The sequence below is a fragment of the Neolamprologus multifasciatus genome, chromosome 1 (assembly GCF_963576455.1).
Source record: "Neolamprologus multifasciatus chromosome 1, fNeoMul1.2, whole genome shotgun sequence".
Classification (NCBI taxonomy): domain Eukaryota; kingdom Metazoa; phylum Chordata; class Actinopteri; order Cichliformes; family Cichlidae; genus Neolamprologus; species Neolamprologus multifasciatus.
The window spans coordinates 18,074,472-18,094,946 of record NC_140439.1 but is presented as its reverse complement, the minus strand read 5'-3'; the positions used below and the strand labels follow the sequence as shown (position 1 = coordinate 18,094,946).

The window sequence follows — 20,475 nt, the reverse complement described above, 5'->3', positions numbered from 1 at the left end:
TATCTGGTGCAAATGTGGAACATAAGATTCTTACTATTGCTTTACTAGCAGTGCAATAGCTGCACCTCGTGTTTGAGCAGGTGAATTCTCTGCCTTAAATTCTAACTATGAGGAATTTAGGTGCCTTCTTTAGCCTTTAAACCTATCACGTTGATTCAGTGCCAGTGATTGCAGTAATGTTTCTTACCAACTGTAAGAAAGAAACTGTTCTGTACTATGTGACTCACATATTTTAAGTTTAGATGAAATGCTACAAAAACTGTTAAAATTTGGGGAAAGTAACTGCCTATGTTGGCTTAAAAAAACCCAAAAAAACAGGAGTTGCAAACATTTATAAGTTCAGATTTTGAAATTTTCTGTTCACAGCGTCAACAACATATCCTCTTTAATTATAGCATCGGGGGCAGACCCATGGGGTGGCCATGGCAACCAGACTATAAAGTCTGACCTCCACTCAAGACCAGTGGTAATGACTGGTTTTCTCCTTGGAACTTTCTGTTTACAGAAATGTTTCTCTACAGCTACTTTTCCTTCATGTACTCATTAAAACAGTGAACTTTTTAAAATTGTAAATATCTTATGAGCTTTACAGTATCAGCAACGGTTCACAATTAAAAAGGAAAAAAATGTAAATCGTGTATATTAAATAAGAGCGAGTGTTAACAAAGAAAACCCCAAAATACAAAAACTGTTTTTCCTGTAGCGTTTTACCTCATCTCTATGCAAGAAATGAGCTCAACCTCCCCACCATTATAAAAATTGTCTTGCTCCAGCACTGTGTAGTATTCTCTGTACTGCTGTCCAAACATTACTACTTATTTTCACAATTTCAATTTTCAAAACCAACTTTTGACAGTTTACACACATAAATTGCAAGAATAACGTTGGAACTTTTTTTTTTAAGTTGTCATTACACAAGTGTAGCACACCGTAATGTCTTTGTCCAAGATAGCTGGCAGATTAAAGAGTGCTTAAGCTGCTAGCTGAAAACATCAGCCATCTATACAGTAACATGCATCTCTGATGGGCAATGTCTAGACAAGTCCTTCTAGGCTCCAGCGCGCATCGAGACTGAAGTATTCAAATGTCATAAACTAAAAAGTACAGTGTTTTTTAATAAAGTCTCAAGAGGTATTCATGCTTGAATAAATCCATTTAATGTAGTATATCTTTCTCCTGGTAAGGACCACACAGAACAAAAGACGACTGTGACATAAAGTCAAGAGCACGAGTTACTGTGTTCAGCTGGGTGAGAGAAAAAGTGATTTGTGGCACAGACAGCAGGCAGCAGCAGTAAGAACAGAAGGTCCTCAATCATGCGGAGCACATACTAGATTCATCATGAACTGAATCTCCCATGGCAGTAGATAAATTTATATCAGTGCTTCAAAAAAATCAAATTTGCCCACATCGGTATAAACTGTGACATTTCCATACACACATGTGAACTCTACCTATGGACACACACAAACACGCACACACCTTTCTATCAAACCTCTGACACGCTGCTCTTTGTCCTCATTTTTCTCTACTTCTAACGCTTCCCTCCTACCTGGGTTGTCCTCAGTTATAGAATAAATATAGGGGAGCACTGTGTGTGTGCATGTGTTTACCTTATGTATGTACATGTGTAGGTTGTGTAGGTGTTTTTAGACAAGAATTCATAATCCACTTTTCACATCCTGCCTGTCTTCAAGCAAAAGAAAAAAACAGTAAAACATTTAACATACTATGGAAATGAGGCACTGCAGTGTAAAGCATTTCTTCATGTCATTGTTATGTCAAGGCCATTTCTGCTGTATTTAAAGTATAATATATGCCGAACAAAACATGAATATGAAATGGACTGAGCTATACCTTGAAGATGGTGCACCCCTTGGTCATATTATTTCTAGAGTTCAGAAGCATTTGCCAGATAAAGGGAAGTAAACTGTCGGGTTTGTGGCTCTCACGCTGTGTTTTAACTTTAGGAAACTGAATGCAAACTGCAATATCCCGCTACTCTGTCAAGTCCAGTTTGTATGAGTTGGTACAGCAGAATGTGACTTTTCTTTGATGAACAGGAAGCATTATATTAAATAAACTTTCCTCACAACGCTGCTATGAGGAAAAGAAATCAAAATCTAGATGGGCTATTAGAAAGTAATGTGTAAATCTTGAACTATCCCTCTTCTCTTTATATTTTGCTGGAAAAATGGGAAATAAATGTAGTGATGTAATGAAGCACTTGCACGGAAATACAGGCAAAACCAGTTTGTCCAGTTCTAACAACTCTATATATTTTTATGTGATCACCTTTATTATTCAATGAACTCGCTTAGGCAAGCGTTCCTGTAACTTATTGGTTGGTCTTTAGGAATAACTCCTGACATTCAAAGTTTCAAATTTCATCACTCCATCAGACCCCATCCATTCGCTTCCGCTTATCCTTTTTTAGGGTCGCTGGAGCCTATCCCAGTTGTCATAGGGCGAGAGGCAGGGTAGACCCTGGACAGGTCACCAGTCTGTCGCAGGGCTAACACACGGAGACAAACAACCATTCACTCCCACATTCACACGTATGGGCAATTTAGACTGATCAATTAACCTATCCCCACTAACTGCATGTCTTTGGACTGTGGGAGGAAGCTGGAGTACCCGGGGAGAACCCTGGCAAACACAGGGAGAACATGGAAACTCCACACAGAAAGATGGTGGATGGATTCCTGATGGTGGAATTTAGGACCTTCTTGCTGTGCGGCAAAACTGCTAACCACCATGGCACCGTCTTGCCACGGTGCTGCCATCAGACCTATTGCGACTAATTTTCTGTCCAGTTCTTATGTAATTTGGCAAACCTCAGCCTTTTATTCCTGTTTCCCTTCCTTAACCTCCTAGGACCTGGCGTCCACATATGTGGACATCACATTTTGGGTTATTTAGACTAAAATACTCAATTTTGCTCTACATGGGCCTGATATCCACTTACAAGGACATTATACTGCTACTGTTCTATCAAAATTTTAAACGAATATCCTCATATGTGGCTCTTATTTTCCTTAAAAACAAAAATAAGGTTAAAAAAAATCTGGTAATTCTTTGTTTTTACATTCATCGGGCCCCAATATGCACAAATATCAAAGAGAAATTAAAAATGCATGTCGTGGAAGAGTTCGGGTCTTAGGAGGTTAAGAATGGCTTCTTGACAGCCAGCAGTAGATGGATCAACTGAAGAGCCAGATGCATCTGTTAGGTCCTGTGTCAGGTCTTTGCTGCTTATTCAGATACCCTTCATCAGTTTTTTAGGCCTGCCACTTCTTCTTTTGTTTTCCACTTGTCTGGTTTTATCAGATTTTTAAAGGACATGCTGCACACCATGTCTGACAAACTGTGTTACTGTTCACAATTTTCATAGGGTCGCATAGATGGGAACAAATTTTGTGTTTTGTGACAGGCTCGTCCTGTGCTTTGTGCTTTAAGATAGAATTTATTTCTTTGTCAATTTCGTTGTTATATGTAGACACAACGCAGGTTCATCCTTTGAATAAGGTTCCCTTTTTATGGTGACTTATGGTTTAGGGGTCAGTGTTAAATGGCTTAATAAAAAAAGAAAAATCCTCTAAAAATTGTATAAGGAATGGACTGAAAACGAGTGAAATAGCAGGTATTGTCCAAAGACCCCGGTAACATTATTGCTAAGAATTTTACACAGTACTGCAGGTATCCTCCTAGATCGGTGAAAGGGAGCATGAGCAAAGTGGCATTTCAGTTCTCAGCAGCACTGACATCACGCCAGCCTCAGTGCGTTTCATGCAGATGGATTTTTAAGGTCAGGCGAGCCTCTTCTGGGTCAGCAGGTAGGACAAAGAACTGAATTATTCCATTTCCTTTTCAAAATTGAAGTGTTGTTACTGGAGGTTTCTAATCTGGGTCAGAGAAAGCTGCAAGATGGAAGAGTCATTATTCGCTCCAGGCTGCCAGGTGGACTCAATCTGTATAATTATCAGGTCAAAGAGGTGCTCTGCATTGCAGCCTCTCTGAGCCAATCTCACCTCTGACCCCTGAGGTGGCAGCAGTCACCAGCCCTCAGCTCGCTACTCAACCATCACGTTTCTGACAGCCTTTCATATCAGCGATGGATGGAGTGTTTGCAGACAAGCAGACTGACCAGACGCAGCAAAGAGGCCCCCAGGGATGCCCTACTCAATGCCACCACGGCCGGATGGGCCCCATGAGTGTGAGAACGGAAGGCAGCAAAATTTCACAAGAAGTCGCTTGTTTGAGGAGGTACAGTAGCGTCCAGCCGCATGTATGCAAATTCACACACACCCACGCACTCACACATTAATTTCATAAACACATGGATGGACGCTGTTAGCTGGTCACTTGTGAAATTCCACAACTGCTGTCAAAACCTGTTTTATAGCTTCCAGGAGGAAAGCTCTAGATGTTTGAGACATTTTAGAGCAGGGATGTTAGTTAATGGGGCACAGTCAGTCGACTTTGATCCTATATGTGTTACTCCTGTGATACTTCCCCCCCCCCCAAAAAAAGGTGAAACGTCTTCAAGAAACTTGATGATTTATATGATTATAAAAAAGCCGCAAAATTTCCCCTTTTTTTACTGTGAAAAGTCAAACTTGATGCAGAAAATGGTCAAATTTAACTATTTGTCTGTATTTTACTTCTTTAAAAACAAACTGAAAAATTGCAGGAATTTGAATCACTTTCACTTCACTTCACTTTCCAGATGTTCCAGCTATTAATGAGAACTTTTCATTTCACATTTTGTACTGTTTGACACTTCTGATTTACAGTTTCATTATCTACAAAAAAGTTTCTGTTTGATCTTGTAATCATATTCATGAAGATTTGCTTTTTTATATCTGTTAATTATCACTGTACAGTGATGACTGCATTCATTTAGGTATAATGAAGTATATATATATTTTTTGGCTTAATGTCTTTAGTTCAGTGTCATTTGACAGTTTAGTGACACGATGTTTCGTTTCTGAGGTCTTTTTTCTCTGTTGCTTCAGCTGGAAATCTAAATCACATTGCTTCTTGTATCAGATCACTGCTGAGGAATGATGTGACAGATGGCGGATGTTTAGATAACTACGTCACAAGTATTTGTAAAGACCAAGAGGAACAAAACATACCTTTTCATTCCAGGAAACTGTATTAGTTATTGAAGAAATACTCTGCAAGGTTTGATGCTGCTTATATGAACTCATATATGGACAACTCTCCTATCGCTACACATTAGAAGAAACTTTTTCCCATTTTCATGCACACAAGTTGATGAAAGGTTTTACAAGTGGCATGCCTTCTTTATTAATGATGTCAAGGTTTTCAGCACCGACTGATTTTCTAACAGCAAATGTGGTTCAGTAGCGCAGAAAACTGAATGCAGCAAAAGGAAAAGTTCGTGTGGTCGTTTTTTAAGCAGCTGTGATCGGACTTTGGAGGTGTGCAGCCTCACGCCTGTAGCTCTTCATCTAACAGCTCACTGTGGCTGCTCCGTCTTCTTGATCCATTACTCCCTGCAGTGTTACAAATTGATCCACTGTCGAGAAATACTAAAAATGACTTGTTTTATAGATGCACTGTTGATGAATGGCAGCGGTAAATGCTAAGCTTACTCAAATTGAAACCTTTGAAACCTTCGCCATATTCAAATACTTTCTGACTCAGTTTCTTTTCGAATAGATCGGTCTGTATTTATAAGCAACACCTCACCAACGATCCAAACATATGTGAGGGAAAAAAGCACACGGGAGGTGTATGGCCTAAATTTGGACTGTTTGCTTGTCTCATAGGAGCTCCTGAACTGAGCTGTCCCGTCCTGACAGGTTGACACCATCATTTACTCATCAGTTCAAGGTCACTTCACAGATTGACAGATAAGGCTGTGGACCGGGGGGATAGCTGACAGTGGGGCTTTGGGTCTGTTGTTCAGCTGCTAAGGCTGTGTTTACTCTCCGTTGTCTCTGAGCAGCACCCCATCAAAAGCCAGCTTTGCCATTCTGGATTCAGTGAGAGTGAAAGGAAGAAGAAGAAAAAAAAAAGGTCTGGGGACAAAGAGAGAACAGGAGGAAGAGGTGGGGAAGGGGGGAGGGGAGGAGATGAGCTGTCTGTGGCCTGAGAGGAGGGAAGGGCCCAGGGATATGACTGATTACAGGCGAGGTCAGAGTTCAAGGCCAATGCTCAGGCCAGAGCTTGCTGTAAAGTAGGCAGGAAAGGGGGATGTGGGGCACAGAGAGGGGCCTGCAAACAAGAAAGGCAGGTCTTGGTGAAAGAAAGTTAAAAAAAAAAAAAAAAAAGAAAAGAAAAAAAAGCCTTTGAAAGGATTCTGCTACAAAATGACCAGGTTTGTGTGGTGCCCTGTTCCTTCAGATGTTGGCTATTAATTTGAAAATACACCACGCCTCTCACACACAATTGAAAATGTTCTTTTAATTACTACAGAACTTTCTACACAGATGAAAAAGGATTCTTAGTTGATCTGAATGATTAAAATTTAATGATTTTTTTCATTCTTCTCTTTTTTTTCACCACAAGGGAGAATTTAATTTTCATCCACTGCAGTAAAACTAAGGCTGACTTTCAACCTCTCAATTATTAAACCGTCGGAGATCACAGCTTGTGTTTGTTGAGGGATAACACGCGGCAGCTTTGGTGATGTAAGAACAATTTATAATGATCCAACTCTGAGAGGGTTTAAATAACCAGGATAGCATATTTCACAGGAGGCTGGCCAGCAAACGCTAATAAAGAAGGGGCTTCATAATAATGCTGGCAGTGTGTGTCCGTGGTGTCACATTTGTTGGGTTGTGTCAGGAAGAACACACGCCTCGCGTGTTTACAGAAGCAGCCAATCAGCTTATTTCTGACATCACTGCATATTGCCAACACAGCCTCGTTGGTTTCCTGCATTTGGCGAGAAAAGTGTTCGCGCGGCTGAGGAGTAAAGGGCATCACACTTGTGAATTGTCATGTTGGATTATGTGTGAGTGCAAAATGAATGATGGCATGCACCATGGGGCTATTTTGCACATACAGACTTGCTTTTTGATTAATGTGTGTGCGTGTGTATGAATAAAATGCACAATCGATTCCCCTTCCTTCCCTCTTTGCTCTTGAAGGTCAGCATCATGAGAGTCGGCAGTGTGTGTATATACTGTTACACCGACCACACACATTAATTAAAATCTCTCTCCTAGGTATGTTGCATTGTGTACTCAAGCCTAGACTATCTGATAGCCTCTGAATATATCTATATATATGTACATATCTGTGAAAACAGAATAATTGTGCTACCCGGAGCTGTTGAATGAATTTGCATATCATTATATATCATTTGTTTTAGCTTGGATCAGCAGGTAAATTCTGCCTGATCCCATATATATATTTTTTTAGGACCTCCAGAAAACACACTACATGGTCTTTCAGGCTCTCGGTAAAACTCACCCCACTGTGAATTGCCAGCTGAGTGAATTTAATATACAGCTAAAATCTGCAAGATGTTTATACCTCAGTGGGAAAGTCACATGTATTTTTACCCCTTACTTCCCCTCAAATGTATACACATGAGATATAATGAGTGCAGTAGATGAGTAATCTTATGTAATTATGACTAAAAAATGTTCTTTTAAATATCCAGAGACTGACTAATGAATCTAAAAGTGTTCAGAATTTTTCTCCACATCATCAAATCTTGGCAATTAATGCATGATTAATCTTAAATGTAGACATAAGCTGTGCATAAAAGATGGACCTTCAATTCAGTTCTGTCCATGTTTATTTATATAGCACCAATTCACAACAACAGTCGCCTCAAGGTGCTTTAAAGTAAAGCTTCACCTTTACCTTAAAGCACCTTGAGGCGACTGTTGTTGCTAGTATTTGGGGAGAAAACCCTGACAATCAGACGAGCCCCAATGATCAAGGACTTTGTGACGGTGGGAAGGAAAAACTCCCTTTTAACAGGATGAAGGATTTTATGACCTGAATGTGTTTTACTAGGTAGGAGTTAAACCAAGTGATCAAGACCATAAACTCACCAGGAAAGACTTTACAGAGGAGGTAAATCAAGGGAGAAGTCAAACATGTGTCTCACAATTTTCTTTACCATCTTACTTAAGTTGCCCCCTGCTGGCCACTATAAAGAATGCAGACTTGAGGCACTGGCTTTACTCTGCAGACGACTACACCCATCTTTTCAATACAGGCTATGTCATTTACAGAGGTTTTTTGTTTAATCATAAAAGGTTGACTAATTCATAATTTTTTCAGCACAAAGGACTTTCCCCTCCTACACTCAACAAATTATTTTAGCAATATATAACTACCGAACAAATATACAGCATCTGTGAGGGGAAAATTATACAAGGAACATATAATATCGATTCTGGATTTACTACTGTTTGAGCCTTGCAGCATATGTTTATATATGTTATCTGTTAGTCAAAGAGAAAATTGCAATTTTTCAGTTTCTAAGCACAAATTTCAACATGATTCAGTTGTTTTATAAATGTGAGAATTTCTTGATTTTCATTAAACACACTCCCTGAACAGAAAGAGTTTAACATTACACTGCAGACAGACAGACAGTGCAGAGTCTTAAGATGCACAACAAGCTGCTCGGTTCTCTAAATAGCTGATTGCAATTCCTGTTTAACCAGCTGAGTTTGTGATGTAATTAGCTAATGGGAGATCTCAAGCTGAGGCCTGCCTCCTTAACCAATCAGATAGTTTGCATAAGATTCATGTAACAGCAGGTCATGCAGTAATGGTGTAGAGTAGAAATACTGTAATGCTCTGGCTACCCTTTTTCTTTTTCTCGTCTCATCTATTCTTCCTGCCAACTCATCACTTCTCTATTGAACACAAAGTGAGATTCATTTTTCTCACTTTTTCACCACATCTAAGTCTGGCCTCTCATTTCTATCTTACCACTCTTCTTTCCTTCTTTGTTAGCCCCTCGTTCCATCTCGCTGACAAATAGAGACTGGTGGAAGGCAAGTAGGAGTGCAGCAGTGTGTGTGTGAGCGATGAAGGTGTCTGCTCGCATCACTCACTGCGATGTAGTGTGAGTATTGATTCTTTTTGGTGCATACTGACTTCATATTTTGTATAATATGAATAATAACAGCTATATAAGATTAATTGGAGTATCGCAGGTTGAAGTTATGCCTAGCAGTGTTAAGAAACAGGCTGGAAACTTTGGGTTGCTCCAGAAATACCATAAAATCAAGCATGGATTTTTAAAAAACCCACAACTCTTGGCCATGAAGTGTTAACAGCCAAATATACTACACACACACACACATACATATACACACATATATATATACACACACACACATATATATATATATATATATATATATATATAAAAACACACCCAGCACGCCCCTGCGGGCGGTTTATCCTTCAAGCTCGGGTCCTCTACCAGAGGCCTGGGAGCTTCAGGGTCCTGCGCAGTATCTTAGCTGTTCCCAGGACTGCGCTCTTCTGGACAGAGATCTCCGATGTTAGTCCCGGGATCTGCTGGAGCCACTCGCCTAGCTTGGGAGTCACCGCACCTAGTGCTCCGATTACCACGGGGACCACCGTTACCTTCACCCTCCACATCCTCTCGAGCTCTTCTCTGAGCCCTTGGTATTTCTCCAGCTTCTCGTGTTCCTTCTTCCTGATGTTGCTGTCATTGGGAACCGCTGCATCGATCACTACGGCCGTCTTCTTCTGTTTGTCTACCACCACTATGTCCGGTTGGTTAGCCACCACCATTTTTGTCTGTCTGTATCTGGAAGTCCCACAGGATCTTAGCTCGGTCATTCTCCACCACCCTTGGGGGCATTTCCCATTTTGACCTTGGGACTTCAAGGCCATATTCGGCACAGATGTTTCTGTACACTATGCCGGCCACTTGGTTATGGCGTTCCATGTATGCCTTGCCTGCTAGCATCTTGCACCCTGCTGTTATGTGCTGGATTGTCTCTGGGGCATCTTTACACAGCCTGCACCTGGGGTCTGCCTGGTGTGATAGACCCCAGCCTCTATGGATCTTGTACTCTGAGCTTGTTCTTGTGCTGCCATGATTAGTGCCTCTGTGCTGTCTTTCAGCCACTGGTAGGATTTCTGGATATCAGCCACCTCCTCTATCTGCCGGTGGTACATACCGTGCAGGGGCCTGTCCTTCCATGATGGTTCCTCGTCTCCCTCCTCTTTCTTGGGTTTCTGCTGCCTGAGGTATTCACTGAGCACGCTGTCAGTTAGGGCCATCTTCGTGATGTATTCTTGGATGTTCGTTGTCTCATCCTGGACTGTGGTGCTGACACAGGAGCTTTCTTGTCTTTATGTCAGTGGCTTCTATCTCCTCCTTTGGCCAGCTTATTACCCCAGCAGGGTACCTGATCACGGGCAGGGCGTACGTCTTGTTCTTACCGTTCAACTGACTCCTCAGGACTTGCCTGACCCTCTGCAGGTACTTGGTGGTTGCAACTTTCCTAGCAGCCTCTTCATGGTTCCCATTCGCCTGCGGGATCCCCAGGTACTTGTAACTGTCCTCTATGTCTGCAATGTTGCCTTCTGGTAGTTCAATGCCCTCAGTTCTGACTACCTTCCCTCTTACCATCTGACTACAGCCCGAACGACATTCCAATGTCATTGCTGTGTAGCCTGGTAGTGTGGATCAGTGAATCGATATCTCGTTCACTCTTGGCATACAGCTTGATGTCATGATGTACCTCCTCAAGCGGCTGGCCAAGGCTGTGAGTCTTTGCTTGGCAGTTTCCAAGGCCTCAGGTATGGACAGCTTGCTGTATTTCTTATGCACCTTCTTTGTCGCACCTTTCTGCAACTCCGTTAGTTGGCTAACCTCCCTCCGTGCTACTTTGATCTTGCCCTATAGCCTCCTTCTCCATGGAGGGTACTGCCCCTTGTGGCTGTTCAACTTGTAGCCAAGCATTTCACTGATCACTGCTGCCGTATTGTAGATCAGCTTGTTAGTCTCGGTAATCGTGGTTGTAGGTATTGTCCGTAGTGCTGCATTAACTTCCTCTAGCAGACCTTCTGAGGGTACTTCACGTAATCTTGGTAACCGGGGGATCCAGGTTTCAAGCTTGGCCATGATCCTATATTTCAGGTCAGTTCCTCTCGCACTCAACGATCCTTCTCCTGTCGCACTTGGGGCTATGTACCCAATCTCGGGTGGGGGTGATGATATCTCTCCCCTGACCTGGCGTCCTGACTCCTCCTTGCCGTAGCATTTATGTTATACCTCGTCAATCTCTAGCTGTGAAAGCAGTCCCTTCTTTCGAATGTTGGAACACTGAGCTACTAGTTGTTTCGCCGTCATTGTGGATGTTGGGTATCGAAGAATCCATAGGTCCCTCATCCTATTCATGTAGCCCCTTCCGCCGGGGTTACTTGCGTAGTAGCATTCCAACAACGCCCTGTTTTCGTCTCTTGCCCACCGATGCCTTCTTGTTCCAGTAGCCCGTCTCGTCAGGGTGCCCTGACGCGGACCTTGTTGATCCGGGCGGCGTCCGAGCCGGCATGCCTTCATATTTATCTGTCTCGCTCATATCTGCGGTAGGCTCGCTTAGCATAGGGGGTCTAGCCTTAGGACCCTTACTGGATACAGACGCCCCAGGCAGGAATCGAACTTGCGATCCTCTGCTCCAAAGGCGTGTAGTCTAACCACTACGCTATCCAGCAGAAACTATATATATATATATATATATATATATATATATATATAGCCAAGCATTTCACTGATCACTGCTGCCGTATTGTAGATCAGCAGTGTATATATATATATATATATATATATATACACATATATATATATATATATGTGTATATATATATATATATATACACATATATATATATATACACACATATATATATGTATATGTATATATATATATATATATATATATATATATATATATATGTATATATATATATATAGTTTCTGCTGTAACATGTAGCCTTTACAGTGTAAGGTGCTGCACTCAACCAGCATTGAGTCAATACAGCGCAACATAAAGAGGCAAAAATAAATTGAGGCTCACGCCTTGGCAGGAGCAAATTCCAGCAGCTGCTGCGTTATAGAAGCAACACAAATGTGGAGAAAATGAACATTTGATGATGCCAATGATCAGATCAAGGCAATAGCAATTAATACTGACAACCATATTAGTCCTGTTAGCTGGGTGCAGCTTTGTAAGTGACGGCTGGAAAGAAAGAAAGAAATCTGATCTGTGATAAATGCAGTTATCACGTTATGTAACAGCCCAGATGATGACGACTTAATAAAATTGCTGTAACATGTGACAGATTCGTTACAGGTCATTTTTAAGAAGAGTTTTTGGGTTGTCATTTTTGTTTTTCATGTAAATATAATATCATAAGCATATGCGGGGGTTTTTTAAGCTATAAATAAGTTAATATGAGTTAATAAGTTAATAAGATCCTCTGTAGGTTGTTGTACATGGTTCAAGTGGCAATTTCTATGGGAGGAAATGCACTTGACATTTTTGTTGGGCTGCCTAAAGTTTTAGGTGAGGAAACAAAAAGCTGTTTAAACAAATTTATGGTATCAAAAGGGACCATTTTGTAGAAAACCTCTGACAGAATGAGCAAAAACTGAGCAAACTGTCTTACTACAGAGCTCTGTGCCTCTGTGAGCATTTATGTATATATGAATAAATTTGAATATGATTAAAGTTTATTTTTTTGGTTTTTTGTTTACCTGTTGTTGTTTCTGAGTTTGACGTGCCCCCCGGGCTCCAGAATCTGCCCGTTCTTCAGCCAGGTGAGCTGCGGCTCAGGCTCACCCCGCGCTTGACAGGTGAAGATAGCGGTGGTGCCGACGGGGCGGGCGATGGACTGTGGAGGCTGAACGAATTCTGCTGGAGCTGTAAGAGAAGGCAGACTGAGAATCAGATTGAATAACCTCAATCCGTCAAGCAAAAGATGTTGCTGGATAGATCGGTGCCAGAAAAATAGAAATACAATTTTGGCAGAATTAAGAGGTGCAGAAAAAGAAAAAGCCAAAGGGTGAGAATGAGGAAGGAAAAATATGAAAGCCTAGTGTATGCATGAATGGTATAAATACTGCTGTAGAGATGTAATTCAGGGTCAGTTGGCAGGATTATGATAGACACCAGATCAATGCAGATGCAGGAAAAGGGGGAAGCAGGAAAGCGAGATAAAGCCATAAGACTTGTGCAACCAGAGCAATACTTGGGAGTAATTTGCCTTAAAACAGCAGTTCAGCTTTTATCATATCTGCTCTCATCACTTGATTCAGGCTTCCAGCCATTATTCATTATTCAAAATGGCAGGTGCTCTATTTTAATTTAAAGAGTAATTAAAATTATACCTGCTGGATTATAATTTTCTACGTTGGTGCTTTTGAATGATCTCCTCTGTGCTTATAATTGTCCCAACAGCTGTAAGTGATCTGACAGCCTAATTTATTTATGACAACATTAGCCGAGGAAATTTGAGGGTATTATATATACGCGGGTTTATATAATGCCTTTACTGGAGGCGTATCATGATGCTTTTAGTAAAAATACCACACTGTTCCACCTTTTTTTTCTGTCCCTGTCATTTTCTTCATCATCATCAAGGGAGGATGAGCAACCTGAGAAAACCTGAAATAGCTTGAACACAAATACCGTGAGATCTGTGACTGAAAGTGACTGAATCAGAGAGGTGACCCTTAAAGAGAAACCTTTGGACCTATAATTTGATGGGATTATAAGATTACTTAAAAAAAAAGTATTTAAAAAGGTAATGAGTAATGTGCAACAGATTACTGTTTATAAAAAAGGCTGCACTTGTTTTAAATAGGTTAAGTAATTTTAGCTGGCTCTCTTAGGAACAGCACATTTATGACATATATGGAGTATTGAGGGCTACATATTAAAAGTCCAAACTAAGAGGAAGGAATGAAGAAATACAGTATTGTGCAAAAGTCTTTAGTCACGTCTTAATATTTTGCTTCCAATGAAGCTAGACTTTCCTGTCTTTTTTTAAGGCAGTCATGAGCCATAGTTCCAGTAAAATGGGCCTAATATGCTCATTTTTATGCATATGTTTAATTCTTGGCATCTATTAGTGTACATTTACATGATATACTTTTTTGAATAATCCTTATTTATCCTATACTGGCCCTTGATGACCCTCAGTTCACCGTGTGTATGTAAAAATCATTTTCTGTTCCTCTTTAGTCAAATGTCTTCTGTTTGACTGCCTCTAGCAAACAGAAGGTTTTAAACAGGCGCTGCGCTGGCCAGAGCTGTAAGCTTGAGATAAACATATTAACCACATCCTGCTTCTACTGACATCATACAGCCAAGAGTGGAAAAAAATCCCTCGAAATAGGGTCTTACACATACGCTGGCCTTATTTGAAAGTTTGGCCATATATAACGTGAGCATCCACCACTCTATGTGCCTTTATTTGACAAAAAAATTAAAAAATATATATACTAGGAACAAGTCAAACAGGTCAACTTTAAAAGATCTGTCACACTTTCGGTTGTCAAGTTGAATCCCTGTTTATTTTGTTTTCCCCGCTCTTCTGCCCTCCTTCTTGTTCCAACACTAATAAATAAAATGTTGTCTGACACTTTCTCAATGTAAGCATTTCCATTCTCCCCAGTGGAAAAGCTAAGGGGCCGTTAGGCACTTGAATGAAGGGGCCTGACAGCGTGAGATGGTCCTTTCATTCATCCCAGTCCTTCCCAGCTTCATTGTCTGTTTTGTGCACACTTGCTGTGTGCTTTGAGGGCTGACTTGAAGGTGAAGGTCAGAGGGAGCTCAGGAAGGCATTGATTTGCACCTGTAAGGGTGTGGGGTAAGACCGTGAGCACCAGCTATCCATCTTACGCTTGTTTTTCGCTTCTTTGGCCGCTACAGTTTTACTCTTTCATTCTTTGTTTCTCTCTTCTCTCTTTTTGAACCCCAAAGGAGCCAACATAAATCCAGCTTGTTTACTGTGTAAGTGCTTCTTTAATCTGTGATTTTCTTCTTAGCTTTGTGCTTATTGAAGTTCCTAATCAGTGACAGCCACTGAAGCCCTCTTATAGTAGCTTATTATCTATAGAATAATGAGAATTACTAATTAAAGCACACTATTCCATCATAACGGAGCAGTTCTAACACATGTGTTTATGTGTAGTTAATAAGGCATTTGTTGTTTCCTTAAATCAATAACAGAAACCAAAAACAGACAGCGGCATATCATGAATGTCCACATCTTTTTATCCTTAGCAGGTGAGGGGCTAACGAGGATTTGTGTCGAATAGACGAAAGATGATCTAAGATGCCCTCTTATGCCTTTCTGGATTGTTTGGTGCAGACTTGACAAGCAGATGAAATGAAATATTGATTGCGATCGATGCTGCTATAGGCTGGAGCAAAGTATGGTCCGTCTGATCAATATGTGAGTGAGGCAGACACTGGATGTTTCCTGCTTGGTGACAATTAATGCACAGGGCAGCCCACACCTGCCATATTCTTTTTGTCAAAAGCACCTGTCTCTTAACACTAACATCAAACACCTTCATGATACTGGCTCCAGCTCTGTGGAGAATAGATGAAAAGAACAACAACATTTCAATCAAAATGTTAGAAAGCACACAGAGAATGAAACTTCAAAGGGCTATATTTGTTCTGCATGCTGTGGCAAAGACTTATAGAATGTATTAAGAGTTGGTTTGTCTTGTTTTCACATAGCCTGTACATACAGTAGTGTGTAATCAGCTAGTGCAAATAGACTAATGACTATAACTACAGGAACACCCGCACGTAAGACTGGCAAATCAAAGATATGTTATTATAGGATATTTTGAATTTGGATGTAATCTTTCCCAAAATGATGCATAAATATATAGCGTATCTTATAGTATCTAGTATATTGTATTGTATATTGACAAGAAAAAAAAGAGAGGTGCTATGGGTTTACCACTTTCACCAGATGATGGTGTTACTTCTTATTTATTGTAGAAAATCTGCATATATATCGCCTGTGAGACTCACACAACTGTGTTATAAAACAAACAAATGTAAAATTTAATGCTAATGGCCTGTTATTTAAAAAAAAAACTGATTATACGTGTCATTTGAGTGAAGAAAAGGCTCGCAGATGCAATACTGCAGAGGCATAGTCTCTTGTTGCAGAGCCTGCGAAGAACCGCGGAAGAATTTTAAAAAGCTGCAGACATGAATGCGCGGCTTTTGAGCTGAGGATATCAGTGCCAAAACAAAGACACAATAAATCAATTTCTAGGCGTTTTGAAAACCAACAAACAAAGAAGAAAGAAGGGGTTTTTTTTTATCCTTCTAGTGTGGCATCTAAAATCTGCAAATCATATCTCCATATGTCATTCTCTAATTTAAATTTGATGGTTATATTTATAGAATTTCCCAGAAGTGCCCACAGTGTGCATCTCATTTTTGTAGCTCAGACTGTAGTATAAAAATTTTATAACTTGGCTTTACTAAACCTCACCAACCTGAATCAAATAAACACGGCAAACTCGACTGGGCAAATCAAGCCAGGTTTGCAATGTCCTTTAAAAGTGGGCAGTGCTGATGTTGATGTACATACTTTTAAAGGACTAGCAAATTATAATGGCTGTGAAGGCTGACTTGCACATCTTAGACCAACAAGTACAAGCACTGTGTAGTCTAAAGTGCTTTCAGTGGTCAGTAAGACGAGAGAAGTACAATATAAATGCAAGTCCATTAAATTACAAGACAATGAAATTGCTCTGAAACTGCTTGCAGCAAAGCAAGCAGAAAGGCTGAGAATCTGTATCTCTTAACGATGCTTGTCAGGAAAAATGAAAAGGGGTTTAAAGAGTTTCTAAAAAGAAAAAACTAGAGCTCCTCTGAAAATATGCACACATGGTCTATAGGATCTTCTAGGAATGGTGTCACAGATTTTCAAGAGAAGTGATTAGTTAGTAGGCTATGCTTTGATACAACTTGATCTGTAATCTCCAACATAGCCTCTTAACCTCGCTAAACCCCAAATCCTGCTTCACGGTACACGTCCCCTGACTCTCCAGAGTCCCATCTCTAATCATCAAGTATCTATGTGCTCAGTGCCTCCAAATACAAAACAATCTTTGTTCATTCTATCTAAAAAAAAACCTATTTGCCATAAAAGATCTAATCACATGTGCCTCCACAAATGTAATATACTGTACATGATAACTTCCCAGGGTTGGTAAAAACTGCGCCTGGTCCCTAAAGTGTATTTCAGAGTCCACAAAAGCCGATGTTGCAGGACTGTCTGCTTCTCGGTGTGATGCTGCAAATCTATTTTGCTCTGTGTTTTTGTTCTCCAATATTAAAGAAATGATGATTCAAATAAACCTCTGCAGTTATTTTTTTTATCTCTTCCTAACAGAGTGTTGAGGATTTGAAACCTGAAACTATGACTGAAATTGCAAAAGCTGAGAGTCAGAACTCTTCGTGAAATGTTTGTAATGCCTACCATACAGACTCTAGCTCTGAGCAACAAGCAGAGACATTTTAGTGGTCTTGTATCTTGCTGGAGGCACAAAAAGGTGTAAAAGTATGCTTGGTATACCAGAAATAGACGATAATTACTGCTTGGAAGGTAGCAAAATAAAAATCGGCCTGAAATGTTTTGGTATGCTTTGCTTTGCTTTGGAGGAAAATCATTCAAAACCTTCTCCCTGAAAAACCTGCACCACCCACTAGATCAGAATGAGGGTTTTAAACTAAAGACCACCTACATAAAACTGGTGGCACAGGAGCAAAGCACTTGTTTATCAATGCAGCAAAACTGAGGTGCTTTCAGTCATGGTGCAGTAATCATGTTGCCTGATCCACCCACATAGTGCTGAGCTGTACCTCGTCATGTTCCCCAAGATGTTTCGTAGGTGCTTTTAGTTTCACCCAACTGAAAAGAAAAATGTCATTGCTTTTATCCAGAGCTCACCTTGGACCACCAGACGTCCTTGAGCAGTCCTGCGCACACGGGTCCCTGGTTTGTTAGCGGCACATACGTAGACCCCGGAGTGCTCCACACCAACATCTGAGATCATCAGGTTTCCTGTACCGAGCACCTGGATTCCCTCCACCCCGATGGGACGGCCATCTAATCAGGGAGAGAGAAAAAGAAAACAGTTGAGAAGGATAAGTAAGAATCTATGGAGGTTAGCATAAAAAGAACCAGGTATATGGGCACAGTAGGTGTTTATGTTAGATGGGGGTCAACTGAACTATAGTAAAGATCAGAGTGGGTGTAAATCACTAGAAAGACATCTAATTAACATCATGCAAGTTTACGGCCACGAGCTGACAGAAGCAGCGCTATTTCTGTCCCCCCAAGGATGCAGCGCTCACAGCGTGTGTTCCTCAGGACTATAATGTGATAAAGCTGCCAGCACACCATACACCGAGAAAGGTCAGCGAGTTTGTGTTTGAGTCGTGTACACGCTGCAATTTTTTAAAACTTAATTGGGACTTTGTGATAGTTTCCAGGGAGAATCATCAGGCTTTTGGGTGCTTTATAGTAAATCAATGCTGCTATTCTGCTTCTCCCTAACGGATGTTCAGCTAATTAAAACTTTTATGCTCCAGTTGAGACATTCACCTTTTTCAAGAATTTGTCTGAAAAATCCTCAGAGTACATTTTCTTTTAAGCTGGTTTGCTTCTTGGCACTGGAAATGTTTCAGCTGCCACTCTGGGACCAGAAATTCTAACTGTAACTTCTAATCTTATATCTACTTACACAATCCATAGCGGCCTCCTCTCTGCTTTTGCTGTAATTACATGATAAGCTCACACACTTTCCTGTGCTCCCTTATCTGCAGTGTCAACTCCAACAATGGCTTCAGTCCGCCTATGATGTTAGCTATGGGGCCAAAGGGGCATTTTAATCCCATCTATGAGTTCCATCTGCAGCCTGTAAGCCTGTACGTTCCAGATATGATACACTGAAAGGCCAGGAATGGAGGGAAGGGAGACAGGTACCACAGCGGACAAAGGAGCTCCAGTCAGAAATGCTAACTATGTGGTCAATAGTCAGTGAATACTTTTGGGTTCGTCCCTTATCTTCAAACTTAAAGCAAGTCACTTTTCAACAGAAAGGTTACTTTGGATAATGAGTTTGACTGAAATTCACTTGCACATATGCAAAAAAAACAGGAACCAAAACCCATTCATATCTCAAGAAGTAAAACTCACCTTGCAGTGGTATAGTAAGGAAATCAACAGATAAGCGCCAATTTAAAACAAAACAATAAATAATTACAAGCATCAACTGTGACACAATCCAGGAAACCTAAACGACAAAGACAATTCACTCCTGCGATACAACAACTGAAGATAAACTGGAAAGACAAGCTTTTGCTCTTAAATCAGATATGATCACCAGACCTAAACTGCAAAAGGAAATCATCACAGCAAACGCACAGACCAAACCTCATCACATCTCAAGCTCACCACTCAATTCATCAGAAGTGATGAAAAAAATCCTTTGAGTTCGTTTGAATCTTCAAACCAGCCAACACACACACAACTCGTGTGATAAATGCTGCAGCTTCAATTAGTAAATGTGCAATTATGTGGCGATGCCTAATGAAGACAATACATGTAATTAATGCAATTAATCACGACAAGTCATTGAGATCTAATAAATGTCTCCAACTTGTGTGACACGTGTTCGTCTTCTTCGAACGCTTTTTCCGCATTTTTTTCATTATCGCACTGGGACGCTGTCCTAACAGAAGCAGTCTTGTTCTTTTCTTGCATTTTCCTGTTATATTCCTCTTTCTCTCCGGCTTTGCCATCACTTTCTCCCTGTCAGAGACTAATTAACTTAGTGTCAGAAAAAAAAAGAGCACAACCTAGGAGGCCGTGGTGCCGCTGTTCAATGAATAGCAGCAAACCAACTCTGGCATTAAGGAGTGACTGATGTGAAACTATAAGATTCATTATGCGGCTTATCCTAGCCTCCCTGCTGTAATCTAATACATACAAATCCCATCGTGTTAGCATTTCATTCTGGTAACACTGTGTAAGGTAATACTGGCAATCTGATTACACCCAGATGCTGGGGAGGGGCTGTGATTTACATTTGGAACAGCAAATCAGATTGAATGAGAAGTAAAGTAAACAGATAGGAGATTGAAAAATTGTTCACGACAGAATCTGAGTGGTTGTCAAGAAAAGGAAAAATCCGCATGAAGAGAGCTGTCTGTGCAGCAATTACTCAGACTCTTCGCTGCTTCCAAGGAGGTTTTAGCATCATGAGGACACGAAGCAACAGAGTCGAACATCATGTTTAGCCCTAAGACTTAATCTTCAATCCCACTGCCTCATGTATACACAATAGATCTGTGCTGTAACAAATCTATTCTAGTAGAGTATGACCAATATAGGAATTTTACTGACCGATACTGATACCGATATTTGGTGATTTAA

General features: G+C 40.7%; 1 protein-coding gene across 1 annotated transcript in view; it reads right to left on the bottom strand.

The window, feature by feature from the left end:
* Nucleotides 1-20,475, bottom strand: part of igdcc3 (immunoglobulin superfamily, DCC subclass, member 3) — a 70,853-nt gene that overhangs the window by 14,593 nt on the left and 35,785 nt on the right. The window contains exons 6-7 of the mRNA XM_085156797.1: nucleotides 17,986-18,144; nucleotides 12,749-12,914 (exon numbers count right to left, since the gene is read on the bottom strand). Of these exons, the coding sequence (XP_085012923.1) occupies nucleotides 12,749-12,914; nucleotides 17,986-18,144 (325 nt within the window). The remainder of the gene's footprint in view (nucleotides 1-12,748; nucleotides 12,915-17,985; nucleotides 18,145-20,475) is intronic.